The sequence below is a fragment of the Simochromis diagramma genome, unplaced genomic scaffold (assembly GCF_900408965.1).
Source record: "Simochromis diagramma unplaced genomic scaffold, fSimDia1.1 OVJJ01000487.1, whole genome shotgun sequence".
In the NCBI taxonomy this organism is placed as follows: Eukaryota; Metazoa; Chordata; class Actinopteri; order Cichliformes; family Cichlidae; genus Simochromis; species Simochromis diagramma.
This window is the reverse complement of record NW_024387305.1, coordinates 4642898-4661203: the sequence shown is the minus strand read 5'-3', so window position 1 is coordinate 4661203 and position 18306 is coordinate 4642898. Positions and strand designations below refer to the sequence as shown.

Here is an 18306-nt window from a genome sequence, read left to right as displayed (position 1 = left end):
TGAGTGAGAGGTTAAAAATAACTCCTGCACACCATCTTAAAGAGACAAGAGCATTGTATGTGATTATGTCTCTTTTTTCCCCTCTCCCTTTACGACAAGATCCTCCAAAGCCCAAGAGACAAATCCCTGAGCCGCCTCCCAACAAGCCATCCATCACCAAGTCAGGAGCGGCCATCATTAAGGACTGCTGCGGAGCCACCCAGTGTGCTGTAATGTAACTGACCCAAACCTGCTTATGGCCCCGACCCTGTGTCAGACACCACACTTACATCACACGACATGACGTACATCACTTCCTGTTACTCGGAGAGTCACAGTCAACCACGAAACTGTTCAGGTATCAGATTCGTAGCTTAGTTTGCAAGAGGTTGGGAGCTGATCCCCGGTCGGTATTTAAGGGAAACTTTTATAGTAAGGAGCTTTTAACCAAGACCATGAAATAAAGGGAAAGGAAGCTGTGAAGAGAACTGTAAATAAAAACTATGTTGAAAGTGTTGATTTATTTATTCAGTCAGTTTTCAGATTGGTTAATTCCATCATGACAGGTTCAATGAGGATGGATCTCATCTGCAGAGCTACAAGCACAATGTCCATAAAGTGAACTGAATGCTGGGGTTCTCTGACAGGAAGAGAAAAGCTGATGTCTGACGACGGGTATTCATTCATTTAGTGCTTAAAATCCAACCAGTGAATCTCTCAGTTGCTACATTTTATCATTTTCCCCAGATGGGACAAACACAAGTGGCTCTGAAAAACAATATGGCTCCCTGCTAAGGGACTTATGCAAACTGATTTATATATGCTAATGAGGAGAGGGAGCCAGTGGATGATTTTTTCTACAAGTGCTGAGCAATATTATCAAACAGCAGTTTAATTCTTAAGGCATTTACAAATTAAACAAAGACTCAATGCTGAACAAACTAAGTTGCCTCTTTTCCACTGACGTGCTGCCAGTGCCCGTGTTGAACTGGTTCTGTATGACAGAGACTGAAGTCCGTGCCAAAAATCTGATACAATACTGTTGCCAAGCCGGAAGTTGAAACCACTAACATCGGGGTGGAGATACAAGAAATATATAGCATCCGGTTCATTCTCAAACCTGTGGAAATGTCAGCTGGTTCGCAAAGGCTCTACGCAGCACGGCATCAGTGGAAACCAGATTAAAAATGAGCTTATATTAGGCTCGGTGCTAGTTAGCAATGTGCGTCCTATAGGAGAGGTCCAATTATGTTTCTAGAAGTCTTCGAAAGGACAGTTTTCTCTATCCAATCTGGAGTGAGATCACCGAGAATCATCAAAAGAAAACTCTTGTATATCAGAACAACATTTAAATGAAAATATGATGGGAGAAAAGTTTACAATTCATTTTGAGATAGAAAAAAAAAAATCCATTTACATCTTGAGGTGTTCTGGGGAGTCCTCTAAATCAAATGTTATAGATGGTATTAGAATAAAACTGGAACAAAAATGCATCTAAACTTTTTCCAACACAATTTATAGAGAGTGCCAACTAGCATCCAGCCTAATGACTCACCTTTATAGTTTTCAGGAACCCCTTTCATGATGACTTTAATGCCTGTATATGCCAACACTTGATCTTCCATCATCACATTTACCCTCCTCCCCAAATCAGCACATCAGAGGCCATATTAAGATCTGCATCATCAGCTGCCAGGAAGTGTTCACTGTGGTAGTGAGACATCATTCATCATCATTCTGGATATTGCAGAGAAACAACATGCATCCTTTGAACTTAAGTCTTGCGTTTTTAAAATGATAAACTCCAGGAAATGAATGCAACTCTGCTGTAAATGCCTCCAATAGATGGTGTGTGTTTGAGTGTATTTAGGACTTTAGTGTGACTCATGTCAAGCAAAGTGTTGCTCTCTGTCACTTTACCTTTGTTCTGATAACTTAGCATTCTGTAGTTGTAGTGGATTTACGAAGGTCCTAATGTCAAAGTATTGAACAAATATGCAGAAAATAAGCTGAAACTACCTGTACATATATGTTTAAATAAAGAGCATCTTTCAGGAACTCACCGTGTGTATGTTTGAATAATGAGAAGAGGCAGAAATGATGCTTGTGAAATTTATTAACGCAAATCTTTTTTGGTCCCTTCAACAATGTGACTGTTACAGCAACTTTAGGTGCAGCACAGTGGTAAAACAGTGCAGTACAAGGAAGGGGAGGGGGAAATTAGTTGGGCAGTTTAAAAAGAAAAAAGGTTAAAGGACACTGCTGAATAAATCAACTTCCTTTGAGAAGAAGAACAAATGTGCAATATTAAAGTTCAAAGTAAGACAAGGTGAGATACACAGGCAACGAAGAAACTTGTTTAAACCACCATGCAAACGCCTCACATTCATTAAACCAAAACTATGCATAAGTGCATATGTTGACTGGTATAAGAGCCTTTCATTGATGTAACTGAATCAAAGTGAAAACTAAATAAAATCAGAGGTAGTTGTCACTGCAGTACACCGAGGAGCTGCTAGGGTTTGCTCAAATTCACTAAAAAGTAATGTCTTCATTTCTCGTACGCATTTTAAGCTCGTTTCTATCATTACCACTTCTAAATAATGATTTTGAACCAATGAGTCTTTAATCAAAGTGGCTTCCAGACAGTCAACAAAACCCTGCAGGAGAGATAAACAATAACAGCCATAATTAAAATCATTTTGACTTGTATGTCAGACATTTTGGTGAGTTGTTAGGGGAAATCTTTCAATTCATGTCTGACAGAAAGACTCATGTTATGCTTCTAACACTGACTAAACAGGCAGAGAACGCAAACAAACTGATTAAATGGGCTGCTGCCCATTCTCTAAACTTTTCTCTGAACAAAAACAGCTTCAACCCTCTGACTTCAGTGGCACCCTGGTCGTGCTCGACGTCACAGGCAGTCAACATTGTTTGGTGGCAATTCAGTAGCCAGCAGCCTGGTAAATGCTCAAGACAAACGAAATTTGAGAAAACTAACCCACAACAGTAAGTTAAAACTGCTATTAAAGTGGGTGGGGAGGTAAAGATGGCGAGTCCTTTCAGCACCGGGGCAGATACAAACCATTGTAAAAGCCCGGCAGATTCCAGAGAGCCTCAGTGGGGCCTCTGTGTGCACATCAATCTGTTCAGGAGGCTTCCCAGAGCCCCCTATGCTGTTCCTCAAACCCATCACCGATCACCTTCTTTCCCTAAAAACTCAACTATTCAGTCTCATTAAAAATCATAAGCTCAGGAGTGCTCACCGCTCCCCTCAAGATCTCAGACCGAGTGGATCACCAGTGATACAGCGGCGACCAGCTCCAAGGTTAAAGCAACAAACCTTGAGCACTTACAGTATACAGCAGCTGCATGGGGTGATGCCAACTCTGGGATCTAAACATCACGGTGGAAATAAAGACTGGTCTTAAAGAACGTCTTTACAATCCTTCTGTTTGCCTCTGCTTCTCCTGGAATTACACCATGCATAAACTCAGTTATGCACAACATGCACATTTCACACCACCTACTCCAGTGTAAACCACACACACACACACACACACAGACAAAATACTAAAACAAACACACAAACCCCGGCTGCTGACTAAAGACAAAGCTTAAGTCAGTTTCTGCTGCCTAAGCACGCTCATGGCTGAAATACTGAAGTGCCTTTTTTTTTTTAATAACTTTTGAGGCCTTCGTTAGAGGCCCTGAAGACACAAGCCAAAGTCTTTGCTATAAATTAAGTGAACATACAACAATAAAAAGTTCCGGAGAGCAGCAATTGTTGCAAAACCAAAACTGTTCAAAGACCGACAGCTTCCATCAACACAGTCTTAACAGTTAAGACCTGGTTTCTCTTTAGTCCCAGCATTTAATTGCCACTCAATCCGCTACACATTTAAGCCAAACTCTTCTACCGGTGACCAAATACTCTACACAGTACAAAAAGGAACTGAAAACACTATGCTGAGGCTACTTCCTTACACAGACAAAATACAGAAGAATACCTGATTAAAAAGCAATTTCTTTAGAAACCTGAAAGAAACAGGTGGATGCTTCAGCTGCTAGTTTGGGTCAACATATCTGGGGTTAGCTACAAAGAAAGTTCTAAATGAAATTTTATATCTTGGAGATAAAGCAAGGAAGTATTTATGAAGGTTTCTCAATGTGGTTCATTAACAAAAATCTCTTTAAAAACCTTCTGTCGTGTATTTTTGTAAACAGTGAATACCTACACTTCTTTGATGTAATACAGAAAACCTAGTTACTCATCCCTAGCATTTCTCCCATTGTTTTCTACCACTTTGTTCACAGTGACAACAAACTCAGCTCATTCACTGAAAGTGTTCGACACAATATGGCTCTAAACTGAAAATGCACATTCATGGATATTAATTGCCCTTGGGAGGAAACTAAACACATGTTAGAGCAGATGACATTTGGCAAATCAGAATTGCAGAAAGTCTGCAAGAAGCAAATCAGTTTGGTGAACTTAGAAGACTGAACTGAAAAAACAAACCAAAAACAAACTAAAATGGCACAAATGTGATGACGAAGAACGCAGAATGCAACAGCCTGTTAGGACATAAAGGGTCAAGACCAATGCTCTTCTGTGTTATGTGTTTAGTGTAGCCGTTCAACTCTTTTATTTAGAGTTACACTGTATGTAAACTTGTATTGCTGTATGTGAGACTGTATGTGTATATATGAGAGGATCAGAGGCCTGCCGTGAATGAGAAGTTGGCTGCTAACTTGATTCTACTACGTGAAGCTCTTCTGCTGGGACTGTCCATGGACAGGAGGGTCTTTGTGTCAGGTGGTGGTGGTGGTTCTCTGGGGTCTGCAGAGTCATCTGTGCTGCCATCACGCTTTGCAGGTAGATCAGCTGTGACGTCTGCCAGTGCCACCACATGTTCAAACAATACAAACAAACAAGCTCACACTTAACTACAGATGGAAAAGGTGCAAATAAGACTGAGCCTTTTAATTTTATACCACAAAAACAGTATAAACCAGATGGACCACCTGTTGGTAGTGGAGGAGTTCTCTCCTCAAAGTGAATCAGATCCGCCTGCTGGACGACAACGGGGTCGGGGTGAAGCTGAGGCGACGGTAGGCAGGATGGAACAGGGCCACACAGCAGGTCCACTGGAGACGACAGACACAGCAGCTCTGACTCTGCAGCTGCATCAGCACCTGGAAGGTAAAACAAAATAAAATCAATTAAAAAGGCTGGCCAACACATGAGGTCTCGACAATAGCCAATTAAGAGGAGGAGAGGATGATGCAACATAAAAAACTGAAAACTGAAAAAAGGCATTGAGCTTTTTTCGCCATCATTTTTTTTTTGTAAAGCTAAGAAAAAGCTTATTTCAGAACTCCTGATTTTCTTCAGTATATCTTTAAAGACTACAAAAACCTTGAGCAGTCATGTATGACTTCCATTACCTGGACTCTGAGCTCCAGATGTTGCACTGCTAATCGGGCTGTCTCTCGGGCTCTCAGTGTTCTCCGGCTGGGGGCTGTTGGAGACTGAACAGCTTGGTTTTGCTACAACACACAGACAAAGCACTTTAATTACAATTTTCTTACAATGCACAGCCGCCATCTCATGAAATCACAACCCAAAAATCACCTTTTAGTTTGATCACTTCAGTCAGCACAGTGGAGCATGTCAGTAACCTAAAGTTCAATCTGAACTTTCAATAAGAAAGACTCCCAACACCTTTACCTTTCATATCGTTCTTCAAAACGATAATCCTCTTGTGACCATGCCCTTTGATCCAGATCACCTGATGAGAACAAATCAGAAACTGAATGGTGAGAACTGATAGAAATAAACAATTATCACAAAAGTTCAGGACATTAACAAAAGCGATCAATAGAGAAAAGGTTTAAGAGTTTATTTAGATCAGTGTTGCCCACACAAAGATTACTTGGGCTGGTTGCCCATGTCTATTATCAGCCACCAAAGTATATAAGGTTAAAAATATTTTCTACTATGAACACAACCATGTGCCATCCCTTTACTAGTGAACTGCTCTTCCTGTCTTGCATTTTTCCCCACCACTATCTAGCGTTCTTGTCCGGTTGCCATACGGTGATATTTAATATTTATAACCTTCCCTAAAATGGATTTTTAACTCAAGCTCCACCATCTTAGACGGTGCTGGTGATATTAGTCCGTCTCCTACAAACTGGAGGTCCAATCTCACCAGAACCTGCAGCAGGTGGAGAACTACTTCATATATGCCCTGAACTCACTAAGCTGAGTTCAGAACTTTGACTACTATCATCAGTAGGTGAAGCTGAATTCATCCACATAAGGAGATTCTTGAGAGGGAGCTGAGTTTTTGAAGGAGAGAAACAAGTAAATACAAGCTGTTTGGGAGTCCACACTCATATGCACACATAAGTCCATGTCACATATAAGGTGCAAATCTGAATGAAAGCCTGTTCATGTTTTAGAATGATTCCTTATAGAGGAGCTCCAGTCTCTACTGCAGTAACTATACCTGTGGAATCGCACTGAGCAGCTCATCAACGCTGGTGTACCCACAGAAACGTGGATCAAGGCTGCAGCCTGTGAATTTGTTGTATGCTCCCTGGAACTCAGTCAGGAAGATCTGGTTGTAATGGTAGGTGTGGAGCAGCGCGCGTACATTACGAGCAAACTGGTAAAGCCTGGTTAGCCTCACAAATTCTTCCCCATGACTGCTGGCAGCTTGAGTGGCATCATCAGTTTCCTCGTGGTACAGCTGTGAAAAGATGATGATTATGGATCAAGCACAGTAAAAGTATTGAAAAAAGAAAAAAGAAAAAAAACCCACCAAAGAAAACTCTCGTACTCACCTCGACCAGGTATGGAAGGCTCTTCAGTAACTCGCTGAGAGAAAGGAACCCATATTCACATGGGTTTAGCGCAACTCCGTGAACGCTTAGGTAATACTGGCTCAGCTCCTCCACCTTCAAACCTTTGGTGATGTTCTCATCTTCTTGGGACATGAGCAGTGCCAGTAGCTGTGAGGTCAGAGAGCGCAGAGACTTCCTGTTGATCAGCTGCACTTCCCGACCATCCGCGCCATCCACCACCTTTCAGAAATGCACAAAGTGGGTAGTTAAGAATATCTGAAAATGTGTCTTAAGTTATATGAAATGAGACTTTTCACCGTTTACTGTGATTTTAAAAACTTTATAACCTCCAGCATGACTGACAGGACTTTTGTGCGAGACTTCATTTTGTGCGTTTAATAAACTGGCTAATTTATAATGAAGACAAAACCCCTGAGACAACAAATCTATTAATTTTATTTTTAGCAGACATGACCACATGCTTCTGCCTTTACAAAAAACATCTGACTGTCAAGTGAAGCTCTATTTTTATTATTTTATTAAACTAAGCAACAGCGAGCTTCTCAGCAGATAGATTTACACAGCTTCCCCTGGGGATGTTTTCTTCTTTACCTTGACAACATGGCAGAGTTTGGTCAGCAGAGCAGGCAGGGAGCTTGCGTCGAAGTCTTGCAGGCGTAGCCCGTAACCAAAGGTTTTGCTGTACTCTGTGAGCAGCTGACTCACAGGCAGACTGGAGTTTTTCTGAGCCCGCAGCAGCTTGACCAGCTGAGCTGCCAGAGCTTTGATACGTTCAACCTCAGTGAGAGACAGCGCTTTCTCCTCACCGCACTCCAGCACCTGATGAAGGACGAGGGCATTAAATGGTAAGTTTGTTTTTCATGAAGACCAAGAGTCCCAGACATCATAATTATATTTACAAAGACAGTTCTATCCAAGCACTCAAGGGAGATGCAGGAAAAAGAAACCTGGCCTGATCCACTGACTGAAATCAAAAGGCATGGCAAATCCTCTTAAGTGAAAAATAACCCCATGCCATTCGTTCCCAGAAGTCTCATCACCAAAGCAGCATCAGTTCACTGTGACTGATGCTGGCAAAACTTCTTATGCTGTGTACATACTGGAAGTGATTCGATCGTCGTGCATCGCCTTGAAGCTGCCAGTAAAAGTTTGTTTAAACTCCCTTGTAGCTGAGCACTGACGAGTGCACAAAAGCAAAAAACCTACTGCACGCCACACTCACCATCAGGACATCAGGGATTGCCTCAAAGAGCTCAATGAGCTTGGTGAACCCATAGTGGCTGAGCTTACACTGGCGACCAAAGTGGTGGTGGTAAGTTGGTATAAACTTGCTGAAGGGCATTCGACAGTGAGGCTGGTGGCGAAGCAGGTCCACCACCTCCTTCCCAAACTGCTTGGTACGCTCCAGTTCTTCCATAGTACGCTCTAGTAAAGAAAAAAAAGAAAACGACTTTAGTGATAGGCAACCAAAAAGAAATGCATCATTAAAATAAAATAAGGTTTCTATGGTTAGCAGTTTCTGCAGGTAAGTAGATCCTTTTTTAAACTCAAGTCTAATGCGCTTTTAAATTCTACTTCCAAATTGACAGTTATGCACTCACCCCTCTTAGGAACTGAGATGACTGTGTCGGTGGGCTGTTGTGTGATGGTGATGGTGGTGTCAGGGATCTCCGTCAGCAGATCCATCAAGTCACATATCCCATAGTCAGTTACTCTCCAGTCTCTGGAGAAGCACCTGATTCACAAAAGAATGCATTACAGCACCCACAACACTAATAATTCAAATAGTTTTTCCGCTCCCACAAAACTAACACATGTGTCCCATTTATGTTTAATTACCAATGGTATGCCTGCATGAAGTCCTTGATTGCCACTTGTTTGCTGGCTTGAAACTTAAGCAGTTTAAGCAGGTCTTGGGTGAAGCGTTTAACTTGAGCTCGGTGAGTTAGAGTCAGTAAACGCTTTGTACCCATACCCAAGATCTGTTGGTTAGAAAAATGAAAAACGTATAAAATAAACAAAGACAACATGAACAAATACATTTGTTCAATCGGAAGATCATCACTGGGTGGTCCTCATTAAAAATACCTGCAGAACATGTGGCACAGCCTCGAGGAGCTCCAGCAGCTTAGAGAAGCCATAGTCGGAGACGCGGCACTGCTTGGCAAAGTGATGATGATATGAGGGAATGAATTTGCTGATTGGCATTATGCATGACGGCTGACTTTTTAAGAGGTCAATAATCTCCCGGCTAAACTGGATGAGCTGTGGATTGCCGACTGGACTCTTGCAGCGTTGAATCCATGGCTCTGTGTGACAATTAAAAAAAAATAAATTAATTGTTAAGGTGAAATGGGCTGCCTGAGCTAAACGCAAACTGCCTGATAACTTTACAAGAACTCATATCAGATGGTTAAAGAGTTTAAAACAAAAAACCAACAAAAAAAAACCCCAAAACACACCCAAGATGAGAGGTCTGAACAGCACTATGGAAAATGAAAATGAAACTCCAATAAAAACCAGATTTGTAAATGTACCTACCAGAGTTTGGCACCGGAGGTTTATTGTTGATCCACTTGATGACTTTGAAACCATTTTGAGCTGTGACTACTGTGATACTGGGAACACAGGTGACGAGGTGCTCCAGAGGAACACCACCTTCCAGTGACTCATTGCCAAGCTGAAGTGGTCTGAATTTTGCTGCATAACAGTCTGGAAAACTAAATGGAAATTAAACTTTTTAATAACTTTATAACGACAGAAAATATACTCTAACATTAAAAATGCGTACACGTAACAGGTAATAAACCAGTTCTTACCTGAGGAGTGGAAGTGTGCCCTGATGTGACTGCAACAGACTGTGGACCTCTGAGGCTAGTGTGCTCAGAGACATCACAACAAATGGGATTTTATAGGAATCAGGGTCAAAGTCGGCCTCACTGCAAAAAAAGAACAACAGTCAGTGATGGAAAAAGGTCAACTTACGCTACAATATAAAGGTTTCGAACTGTTGTATACCTGAAGTCCTGCAGTGAATAGTGCTGTCTGCAGACAGGCTCATGGTACTCCAACTCCTCAAACACAACAGGACTCCCACTTGCTGAGGAGGAGCCCTCCTGGGATTGGGAAGATCCCAGTGGACTCTGACGTATTTGGCTGTTGGACAGAAGGCACACAAACCTTGAGCCTCCCTGCTCCCGCACTGCAACCAGCTCTGGGAGCCGATACAGATCGCCAACCACGAGCTTACGGGAATATCTGGAGAGAGCAGGGCAGAGTTGGAGTATATACTTTTACTACATTTTTTTGCCATCTCATTTTTTGAATGCTATACTCAAACACCAAATGTGTATGCAAAAATTAGACAATAACGAGTTTAGAAAGATACTGACTTTTTCTCATAAATCTCAGTGAACTTGAAAAGAGGAAGGCAACTGGCAGGAGCATCTTGAAGAATGGAGATTATCTCTGGGCTATAAAATAACAACCACAAATGTCACCACGATAGACCAAACAACAATTTAAATTTTAAAATTTCACAATGTAACCAACATATTAAAGCTCCAAACTAAAATATATATAAACTGTACCTGAGCATGGCAAGAGATTTGCTGCTGCCACCGGTGATCAGAGACACCTGAATGCGTTTGCCTCCGATCTTGTAACGGTGTAGGCCGCTGACTGCACTAATGGCCTGCTGCAGGGACATCATCTGAATTGTGGCCTTCAGCTGGTAGTCAGTGTGGGGGCTAAGCTCCACACTTTTTACCTAAACAAAACAAGTTACACCACAAAGTGATTTTGAGAGGAAAGGGTAGGTAAAACATATACAAACTACTTAGATGTGAGCAGAACACAGATATGCATTGCATGAAATATTGGCATAATTTGACTACGCTTTACCCTTCCGTATCGGGAGAAGGTGTCATTTAAAGTTTGCTGCAGATCCTTGCGAGACATTCTGTAGTCCAGGTTGGCAACCTGGATCTCTGCTCCCTCTGAGAAAGGCTCAGAAGCTTCAGAACAAGGGCTACGAGGGGCAGCAATCAGAGGTGAGGAACGGCTGGATAGGCAAGGGGATGCACTCCTTATGTTAGAGAATGGAGAGATGCAATAAAAACATAATTAAAATTACATTTATCATTACACATGGTTTATAATTTGCATGCAGCAGTAGGTAACCTGGAAGACCAGGAGCCCTGAGATAAGACGAGGGGGCTGAAGCTTCTGTGTAGGTTCAACTTGCTGAAGGCGGAGGGTGTGCTAATCTGGAACTCCCCTGAGTTCCTGTCCACTTGGTCAACAGGGGATTCAGTTGCACTTTGAGGGCTGGAGTCCTCTCTGCTATACAGAAAGATGAACAACAGGCACATGCAGATAAACAACATGACGCAAACATGACAAACATTTTATTTTCAGTTGAAAATTTATTCCCGCCATCTCTGTGTGTACCTCTGGCTGTAGATGGATTCTACAGTGAGACCAGGCTTAGTTAGTTGCTCCAGTGCTCCAGCCTCACCATTATTCTGGGTCGAAGACGAGGCAGCACATCCCTTTTCCAAGTGCTGAAAGTTCATTCTGGCCTTCCCCTCCAAACTGCCCAGCTCCTGGATCAAGCAGGGAAGGCAGAAGTTAAGTTGTAGATATTGACCTGCTAGATAATGGTGGTATCCATCCTGTCCATGTGTGGAACAGGATGGTCAAGCGATTAGTTCAAGTTGTTACAAAATACGAATACAAGCAGAACAGAGAAAGTCAGAAAAGACCATGGACTGCTGTTTAACTAGGGATGTACATTCAAAATGCCAAAGAAAGGAAAAACTGCTTTACTGTAGAGCTCATTTTCAGGGAATTTCTTACATATTAAAAGCAATAATAATAATTTATAATTAACAAAAAGGTTTTAGATTGGCACCAAAGAAAATCTCCAGGACTATGATCAAATATTTTAGACATTTTTTATTATTTTTCTCCACAATATATTTTTGTTTATCAAACAGAAATTTCATAGACGTCAGTTAAGTAACGTAACTACGTAACTGTGCTTGCTTATGTTCTAAACTCACGAAGGGCCCATACTGAGCCAAGGAGAACTCTTATTTTTTTAAATTAACTTGACTGCATTAAAGGGTGTAACACTGTAAATTGCTCTGATATAAAAGGAATACTGAGACAGTTCAAACTTTTCTGCTACTTGCCCTCGCAGCAATGAGAACAGCACACTGAAAATACTGTGGTAGTCCCATAGCGTTTCTTTGTTTTATTGTGAGCCTCAAATATAAAAACCTCTAAGGCTTTATATAAAAACAAACAAATAAACAAACAAAACTAACAAAAAACCTAGGCTTTAATGTCTTCATCCAATTTTGGTGCTTAAAGAGAAATTTTAAATTACATTTTCTCCTTACTGTTTAACTACAAAGAGACTTAAATGTCCATCCCAGTTAATTTATGGGTCAGCTCCCCCCCCAATTTGTCACACTGGTTACAAACAAACCAGAAAAAGACAAACCAAATCAGCCACTAGAGGTCATTTTTAATCATAGTAGAAATCAGCACTGTCCAAATTTCTCCAAAAGTAAATTCATTAATTTGAAAAATAGAAAAGAAAAGAAAGAGCTTATAGCAGCACATAAAGCAGAACCTGGACAAAACACACAAAACGGTAGCTCACAAACTACATCAGCACTGATATACTGAGCAAAACCACAGACACAAAGCTATATGGCGTTCATGCAATAACACGATGACTGACGAGCAGGAGAGGAGTGGATTAATGAAGGACAAGCAACACATATTACATGCGCAGGCAAAAGGCAGGAGCTAACAGTTACAAGCTGTTAGTTAAAGCAGCAATTAGAAGGTCACTGGGGGGAGGAGAAGCTACAGTGATTTACAAAGCAGCCCAGACAAAGAGAGATGGCAATGGAGGCTGAGGGGAAGCAGGCACAGATGAGTCTGCTGACCTGATGGGGCTTGGCTGGAGCACCACCGGGAGGCCCACTGCAACCCCTCCTGGGGCTATAGGGCCTTTCAGCCACCGGACCAGGGGTGTGGCAGGGGCGGGTTGCTCGCCGTGGCCTTCTGGGTGACCTGGGTGTCTCCAGGGGCAGAAAAGAGAAGGAGGCTATAGATGGGGGAGGGCCGAACAGTGAATCCTGGGTTTGAGAGGTCCGGGCCAGAGTCTGAGGCAAGTGATGGGGCTGAGAACGAAGCTCAGACTCAGGACTTGCATCGTCTCTGGGCCGCGGGGAGAAGGAGAGGCTGATTCTGTGGCCAAACACATCCTCATTTTCCATTCGCTTGCGGGCACGTGTAGCTGCCTCAGGGCTGCCAAAGCGGAGGACTGCTGTGCCCTGGGACACACCAAGTACTCTGCCGCCACAGTTGTCTGACAGCCGGCGGAGCCTGAGCTTCACAGCGTTCCGCATGTTCTTGTCACAGTTGAGAGGGAGGTTGTGCACATAGAGGTGGTTGAAACTGGGCTGAAGGAGGGGAGGAAAAGACACCGCGGCTGCCTGGTTTGTATTATTTACACTCAGAAAATAAAACGTTTATTTATTTTTACTTGGGAAAAAACAAGTGGGAATGGCCGACAATATTAACGATTAGCAACAATTAATGATTTCCAATTCCCACTATTAGATTAGTAACTCAATCGTGTGTGAAATTCACATTCCAGCTGCATCGCTCTTCACATTTGGCAAGTTTACATTAAAACGAGATTGTCCTTCGTTAATTTTGTTAGCGTATACTTACCTTAATAAAAGGACAGTTTAAAAAGTACTCTTAAAATCTTAATGAAACATTTATGAGGCCTACCTGCGCTTTGACAAGCATGCGTGGTGGCAGATCTGCTGTTATCTCCTGAAAGGGCACATGGCTGTTGGCATGCTGCAGTAGAGCTGAAGATGTATGGCTGCCATGAACCAGGATTACATGGAAACCATGGCGATGACGCAGGTCACTCAACTCGCTTGCAAAATTCACATCAGCTGTTAATAAAAAGGTGACCTGTGTTATCACAAATGTATGTGTGGTAACATGGCTGTAGTTCATTACAGGTAATCAGAGGTGAACTTACAGGATACCAGTACAACAGTTGCAGGTGCAGTGTGCGTCTCAGCAAAGCGCCGTAGGCTCTGACGAAGTTTGTCATCTGCAGCATTCTTGGCTGTGGCATTAATATGTGCAACAGTAACCTGTAAAAGTACAATTATTAAGCGTCTGAATTATTCCTCCTTTTAGGCAGTGACTGAATACACACTCAACAAACTGTATGGATATTTTAAAAGTGTGTGATGTGTTAAGACAAAAATCACAAGCTGATCAGTCAAGCTAAAAATACTGAACGCACAACTTTTTTTTTTTAACCTCTCCAGGACAAGCTATACTTAATGTTATAGAACCAATTACCAGCATGAAGAGAACTCAGTATTTGTATTGTCATAATTAGGGTAATTTCAGACTGCTTTTATTGTTTGAATATTACTGATACCTGGCAGTTGTTGAGCTCTTGGATGACAGCTTTACTCTCCTTGCTAATATCACAAACGCAAATGAATTCTGCCTCACGATGACCCTGGAAGAAGCGGTTGCGAATTCGTTGGACCACAGCTCCAGCAGAGCGTCCACTGGGGACACTGCAGTTCTCAATGTCCCAAAAGACCCCGACCGGAGGGATGTTCTCGGGACCAGTACCCTCTGGTGATCCTAGCAAAGCGATCATTTTAAAGCACACTCAGGTTTCTTGGAAGTTTATAGTTAATAAAATCAGTTCAGTTTTGTTGCCGATTTGTACTGCTGCATTACTGACTCCACTAACCATATTTCTGTCCAGTCTTGCCAAGACTGGTTGATGGCATGAGCATTTTGCCATCGGAGAAGGTGCCACAGCCATTACAAATAGGAATAGGAATAGGAGCAGTCTGAGGAATAGGAACACTTGGGTGCACCTTGTCGGACTCTACCATCAGACCATTCATAGGCTGCAAAAGGGTACAAATTCAAGATGCTCAAACACACAAAAAAGCAATAGCAAGAAATATGAAAAGCGATAAAAGCTTAAACACACATGATTCAGCTCAACATTTTGTAAAAAAATACCTGCATCTTTAGGCCACACAAATTGAATGAAGAGAGATCAACCAACCTTAAATAAGCACTCCTGACAGTAGTGTGCCCCCTTCACACAAACAGTGCGTTCAACATTTAGGTGCATAGGATTAGAGAAGAAGTGTGCTGAAGTGGCTGTAGTAGTGATGGTGCTGGTGCTTGGGTGACCACCGAGTATACTTCCTTGGGATCTTCTGGCTGATGCGCTGCAGTCCACACCACATGTGTAAAAGCCAGAAGAGGTCAGGCAAGAGCCATGCAAGCTAGCAGGTAGAGAGGAAACAGAGGGGAGAGAGGATGCCATCGGTGCTGAAGAGGGAAAGAGGCTGGCTTGACTGAAAGAAAGAGGTACAGCTGGGTAGGTGTGGAGAAGCCCTGAGCAGCAGGGGAGGTAGGGGTGTGATGAAATAGGTTGAGAGGTAGCAACAGAAGAGGACAGCTGAGGTTTGCAACTAAGACTGAATAAAGGATCAAAAGCTTCACCTCCAGTGCCACAGCTAAATTTATGTTTATACTGATGAACAGATGAGGCTACAGAACAAGGCCCAGACCTACTAGTACTGATCGGTGCTCCCAGAGACCCTGGGGCCATATAAAGCGAAACAACTCCTGCAGCATTGCTGCCGCTACCAACAACACCTCTGCCACCCAACAACCCAAAGCCATCTGTGTTGTTGTGGTCACAGTGCTCGCAAATGCTTACTTTGGGGCTAGCCCCCTCTTGTTGCTGATGAGGTGGTGGCGGTTGTTGGAAGGAGTCTTGTGCAAGCTGAGGGGGAGGCGGCGGCAAGCAGGGAGGAGGCAATGGGAGAGAGGACAGAGAGAAGGGCTGGGATAACTGGGAAGAGGAAGTATGGTGCAGTGGTGGAGGAGGGACATCTTTCAGATCCAGTACAGCCTTTCTGTTGTCCATGTGATTGCTCTGAATAAGAAAAGAAGAAAAAACAAAATCACTTCACATTAGTTCTGTAAATTTCTTGTGACTTCTCAAAGCCATAATAAAGACATATCTATATGAATTAAAAAATATAAATAAAAGATTACGATATTTAAAAAAACATCTAAAAAAGATCAACAAGCAAATGTTATTATTGGAAAAAGACAAGATGAACTTTTTAAATGATTATTTTTATTCAGAGAAAAAAAAAAGTTATCTAACACTACCAGGCCCTATGTGAAAAGGCAACTGTCCCCCCTTCTTAAATTAACTGATTAACCACATGTTTTGGAAAGCTGAATTCAGTTTCACTAGCCAGAGTCATGCCTGATTATTCTCAGGTCAGATGAATTGGCAATTTCTTCAAATAGAGCATGTCCGACAAAGCGAAGTAAGAAACTAGATCTCAAAAAGCAACATTATGCCACAGTCTAAAAATACTCGAGAACAGATGAGAAAAAGTAACTGACATCTATCAGTGTGTAAAGGATTACAAAGCTATTTATAAGGGTTTGGAACTCCAGTAACCCATGACAAAATCCATGAAGTGCAAATGGAGAAAACTTGGAACAGTGGTGAAACTTCCCAGGAGTGGCAAGCCTCCCAAAATTATGTCTTCACCCAGCATGTATAAAATAAAATTTAAAAAAAAACAACCAAAAAAAACTGCAGGCCTCACTTGTATCAGTTAAAGTTACAGCACACATAAAACTATCAGCATTTTATAAAAAAGGATCATATCAAAAGGTGTGATGGCCCGGGGCTTCTTTGCTGTTTCAGGACATGGATGACTAGATGTAACTGACAGAAAGTCCTGAATGAGAATGTCCCCCAATCAGTTTGTGCTCTGAAGTTCAAGTTTACTTGTTTTATGCAACAGGACAACGATCCAGAACACAGTAGTGAATCCACCTCTAAATGGCTCAAAGGTTTTGGAGTGGGCTATACAAAGCCTATATTTAAATTCAATTTAGATTTTTTTTGGCATGACCTTAAACAGCCACCAATGGTTTAATTAAAACAATTCTGCTACAGAAGAGTGGGACAAAATTTCTCCACAGTGATGCATCTCATTCCCAGTAAAGTGTTATCCACAAACACTTTACTGCTGCTCTTGCTGGCAAGGGTGGCACATAGGGCCTGGTAGGTTAGCTACCTCTTCCCTCACTTAATAAATTAACTCCTCATTTTAAACATTGCATTTTGTATTTACTGTTATCTTTATCCAATATTAAAATGTGATAGATATGAAACATTTAAGTGTGACAACTATTTTTTCTAGTACTCAGTAAGGGGGTAAATAACACTGCGCAGCAAAATAAAATAAAAAAATTAGTTTACATTAATGGTTTGATAACATACCTGAAATATTTTCATTTTAATCTCTCATTTAGAAAACAGTTCAGTTTCTTCATTAAGCTCCATATGTCTGTACTGATAAATACATACTTTGTCTGTCTGATGAGGGGAGCTTGTTTCATGTGCGGAGAAGCAGTCCTTGAGCTTCCATAGCAGGGTTGAAGCCTCTGTTTCGGTGTGAGCGAGCCATGGGAAGGATCTAGCGCCACATGTTGATCTCTCCTTTCCCAGTCCTTCCATCATACGAACCACAGGAGTCTTTCACCATACTTGCATCTATCTCTCTTCTCTCTCATGCTTTCCCAAAGAAACGAAAGTTAAAAAAAAGTTTACTACAGTCATGCTGAATAATTCCCATATGCGATGTTGACACCGTGGTTAAAGTTCGTACCAACTCATTTATGATGACACAGATCGCAGGTGACTAACCGTGAGCCCGACAGCACAGCTTCAAAACATTACAGATAAATAAAAGGGTCATCTCCAACCCCAAACCTTTACAAATTCGACGGTTTTAACAGTTCCTCTTAGGCTAATGTCAGAAGCGAAGCAGTATGTAAACTAACCGATAAGATGATAACTTAGCTCGAGCTAGCTAACGTTACTTTCATTTAATTTACTCATTGGCTACGTCGGAACTGGCCTGCTAAGCCAACTAGTCTCACTACCTAAATCTAGCCATTAAAATAGAAACTTAATGGCTTGTCTTTAGCTATTTAAGCTAACAACTGGGTATTAATGTTTAGCTTGTTTGAACGCACCTGCACATACTTGCTCCCACAAGCTATCCTTCGAGATCCTTACGAGAGAATTGATACTATTCGGTAACAGCGAGGTAATGCCAAACAAGCTGATTATTTACCTGAGAAGCTCGCGTCTTCTACATCTTCCTCAAAGGACCATTCCCTATCTATCTCCCTAGAAACGCGCACCTTTTTGTAACCTACTTCTGCCGGAAAGCAATTACTGCTGTCGTAAAATGTGTTCCTATTGTCCGAATCTGGCTGTTTCTCAATACTCAAGTACGCAAGTCCGTA

General features: G+C 42.0%; 2 protein-coding genes across 10 annotated transcripts in view; one reads left to right on the top strand and one right to left on the bottom strand.

The window, feature by feature from the left end:
• Window positions 1-13132, top strand: part of bmerb1 (bMERB domain containing 1) — a 23977-nt gene extending 10845 nt beyond the window's left edge. Inside the window, exons 6-7 of one of the 2 annotated variants that reach the window (XR_005692043.1) lie at window positions 100-1101; window positions 13122-13132. Coding sequence is in view for 1 of the 2 variants with exons in the window: in XM_040004434.1 (XP_039860368.1) it covers window positions 100-218 (119 nt within the window). In the remaining variant the exon portion in view is untranslated. Of the gene's footprint in view, window positions 1-99; window positions 2036-13121 lie in introns of those variants that run through there. The other variant, XM_040004434.1, reaches the window with a different exon arrangement.
• Window positions 2078-18306, bottom strand: LOC120716793 (meiosis regulator and mRNA stability factor 1). 8 transcript variants are annotated; one of them, XM_040004409.1, is made up of 28 exons: window positions 18132-18306; window positions 17661-17717; window positions 17360-17566; window positions 15011-15895; window positions 14684-14846; window positions 14357-14571; window positions 13943-14060; window positions 13681-13853; window positions 12825-13343; window positions 11311-11465; window positions 11041-11202; window positions 10762-10945; window positions 10449-10627; window positions 10251-10331; window positions 9877-10116; window positions 9678-9797; window positions 9400-9578; window positions 8947-9167; window positions 8698-8840; window positions 8460-8593; window positions 8081-8283; window positions 7450-7677; window positions 6838-7077; window positions 6501-6743; window positions 5717-5777; window positions 5434-5535; window positions 5011-5181; window positions 2078-4879 (listed from the first exon to the last, which is right to left on the bottom strand). In XM_040004409.1, exons 3-28 carry the CDS (start codon window positions 17510-17512, stop codon window positions 4701-4703), a joined length of 5451 nt encoding a protein of 1816 aa, XP_039860343.1. In that variant the 5' UTR covers window positions 17513-17566; window positions 17661-17717; window positions 18132-18306; the 3' UTR covers window positions 2078-4700. The 8 variants fall into 8 exon arrangements, with proteins under 8 accessions (XP_039860343.1, XP_039860341.1, XP_039860342.1 ...); XM_040004407.1 differs by having other exon boundaries at window positions 17661-18306; XM_040004408.1 differs by lacking the exon at window positions 17661-17717 and having other exon boundaries at window positions 18031-18306.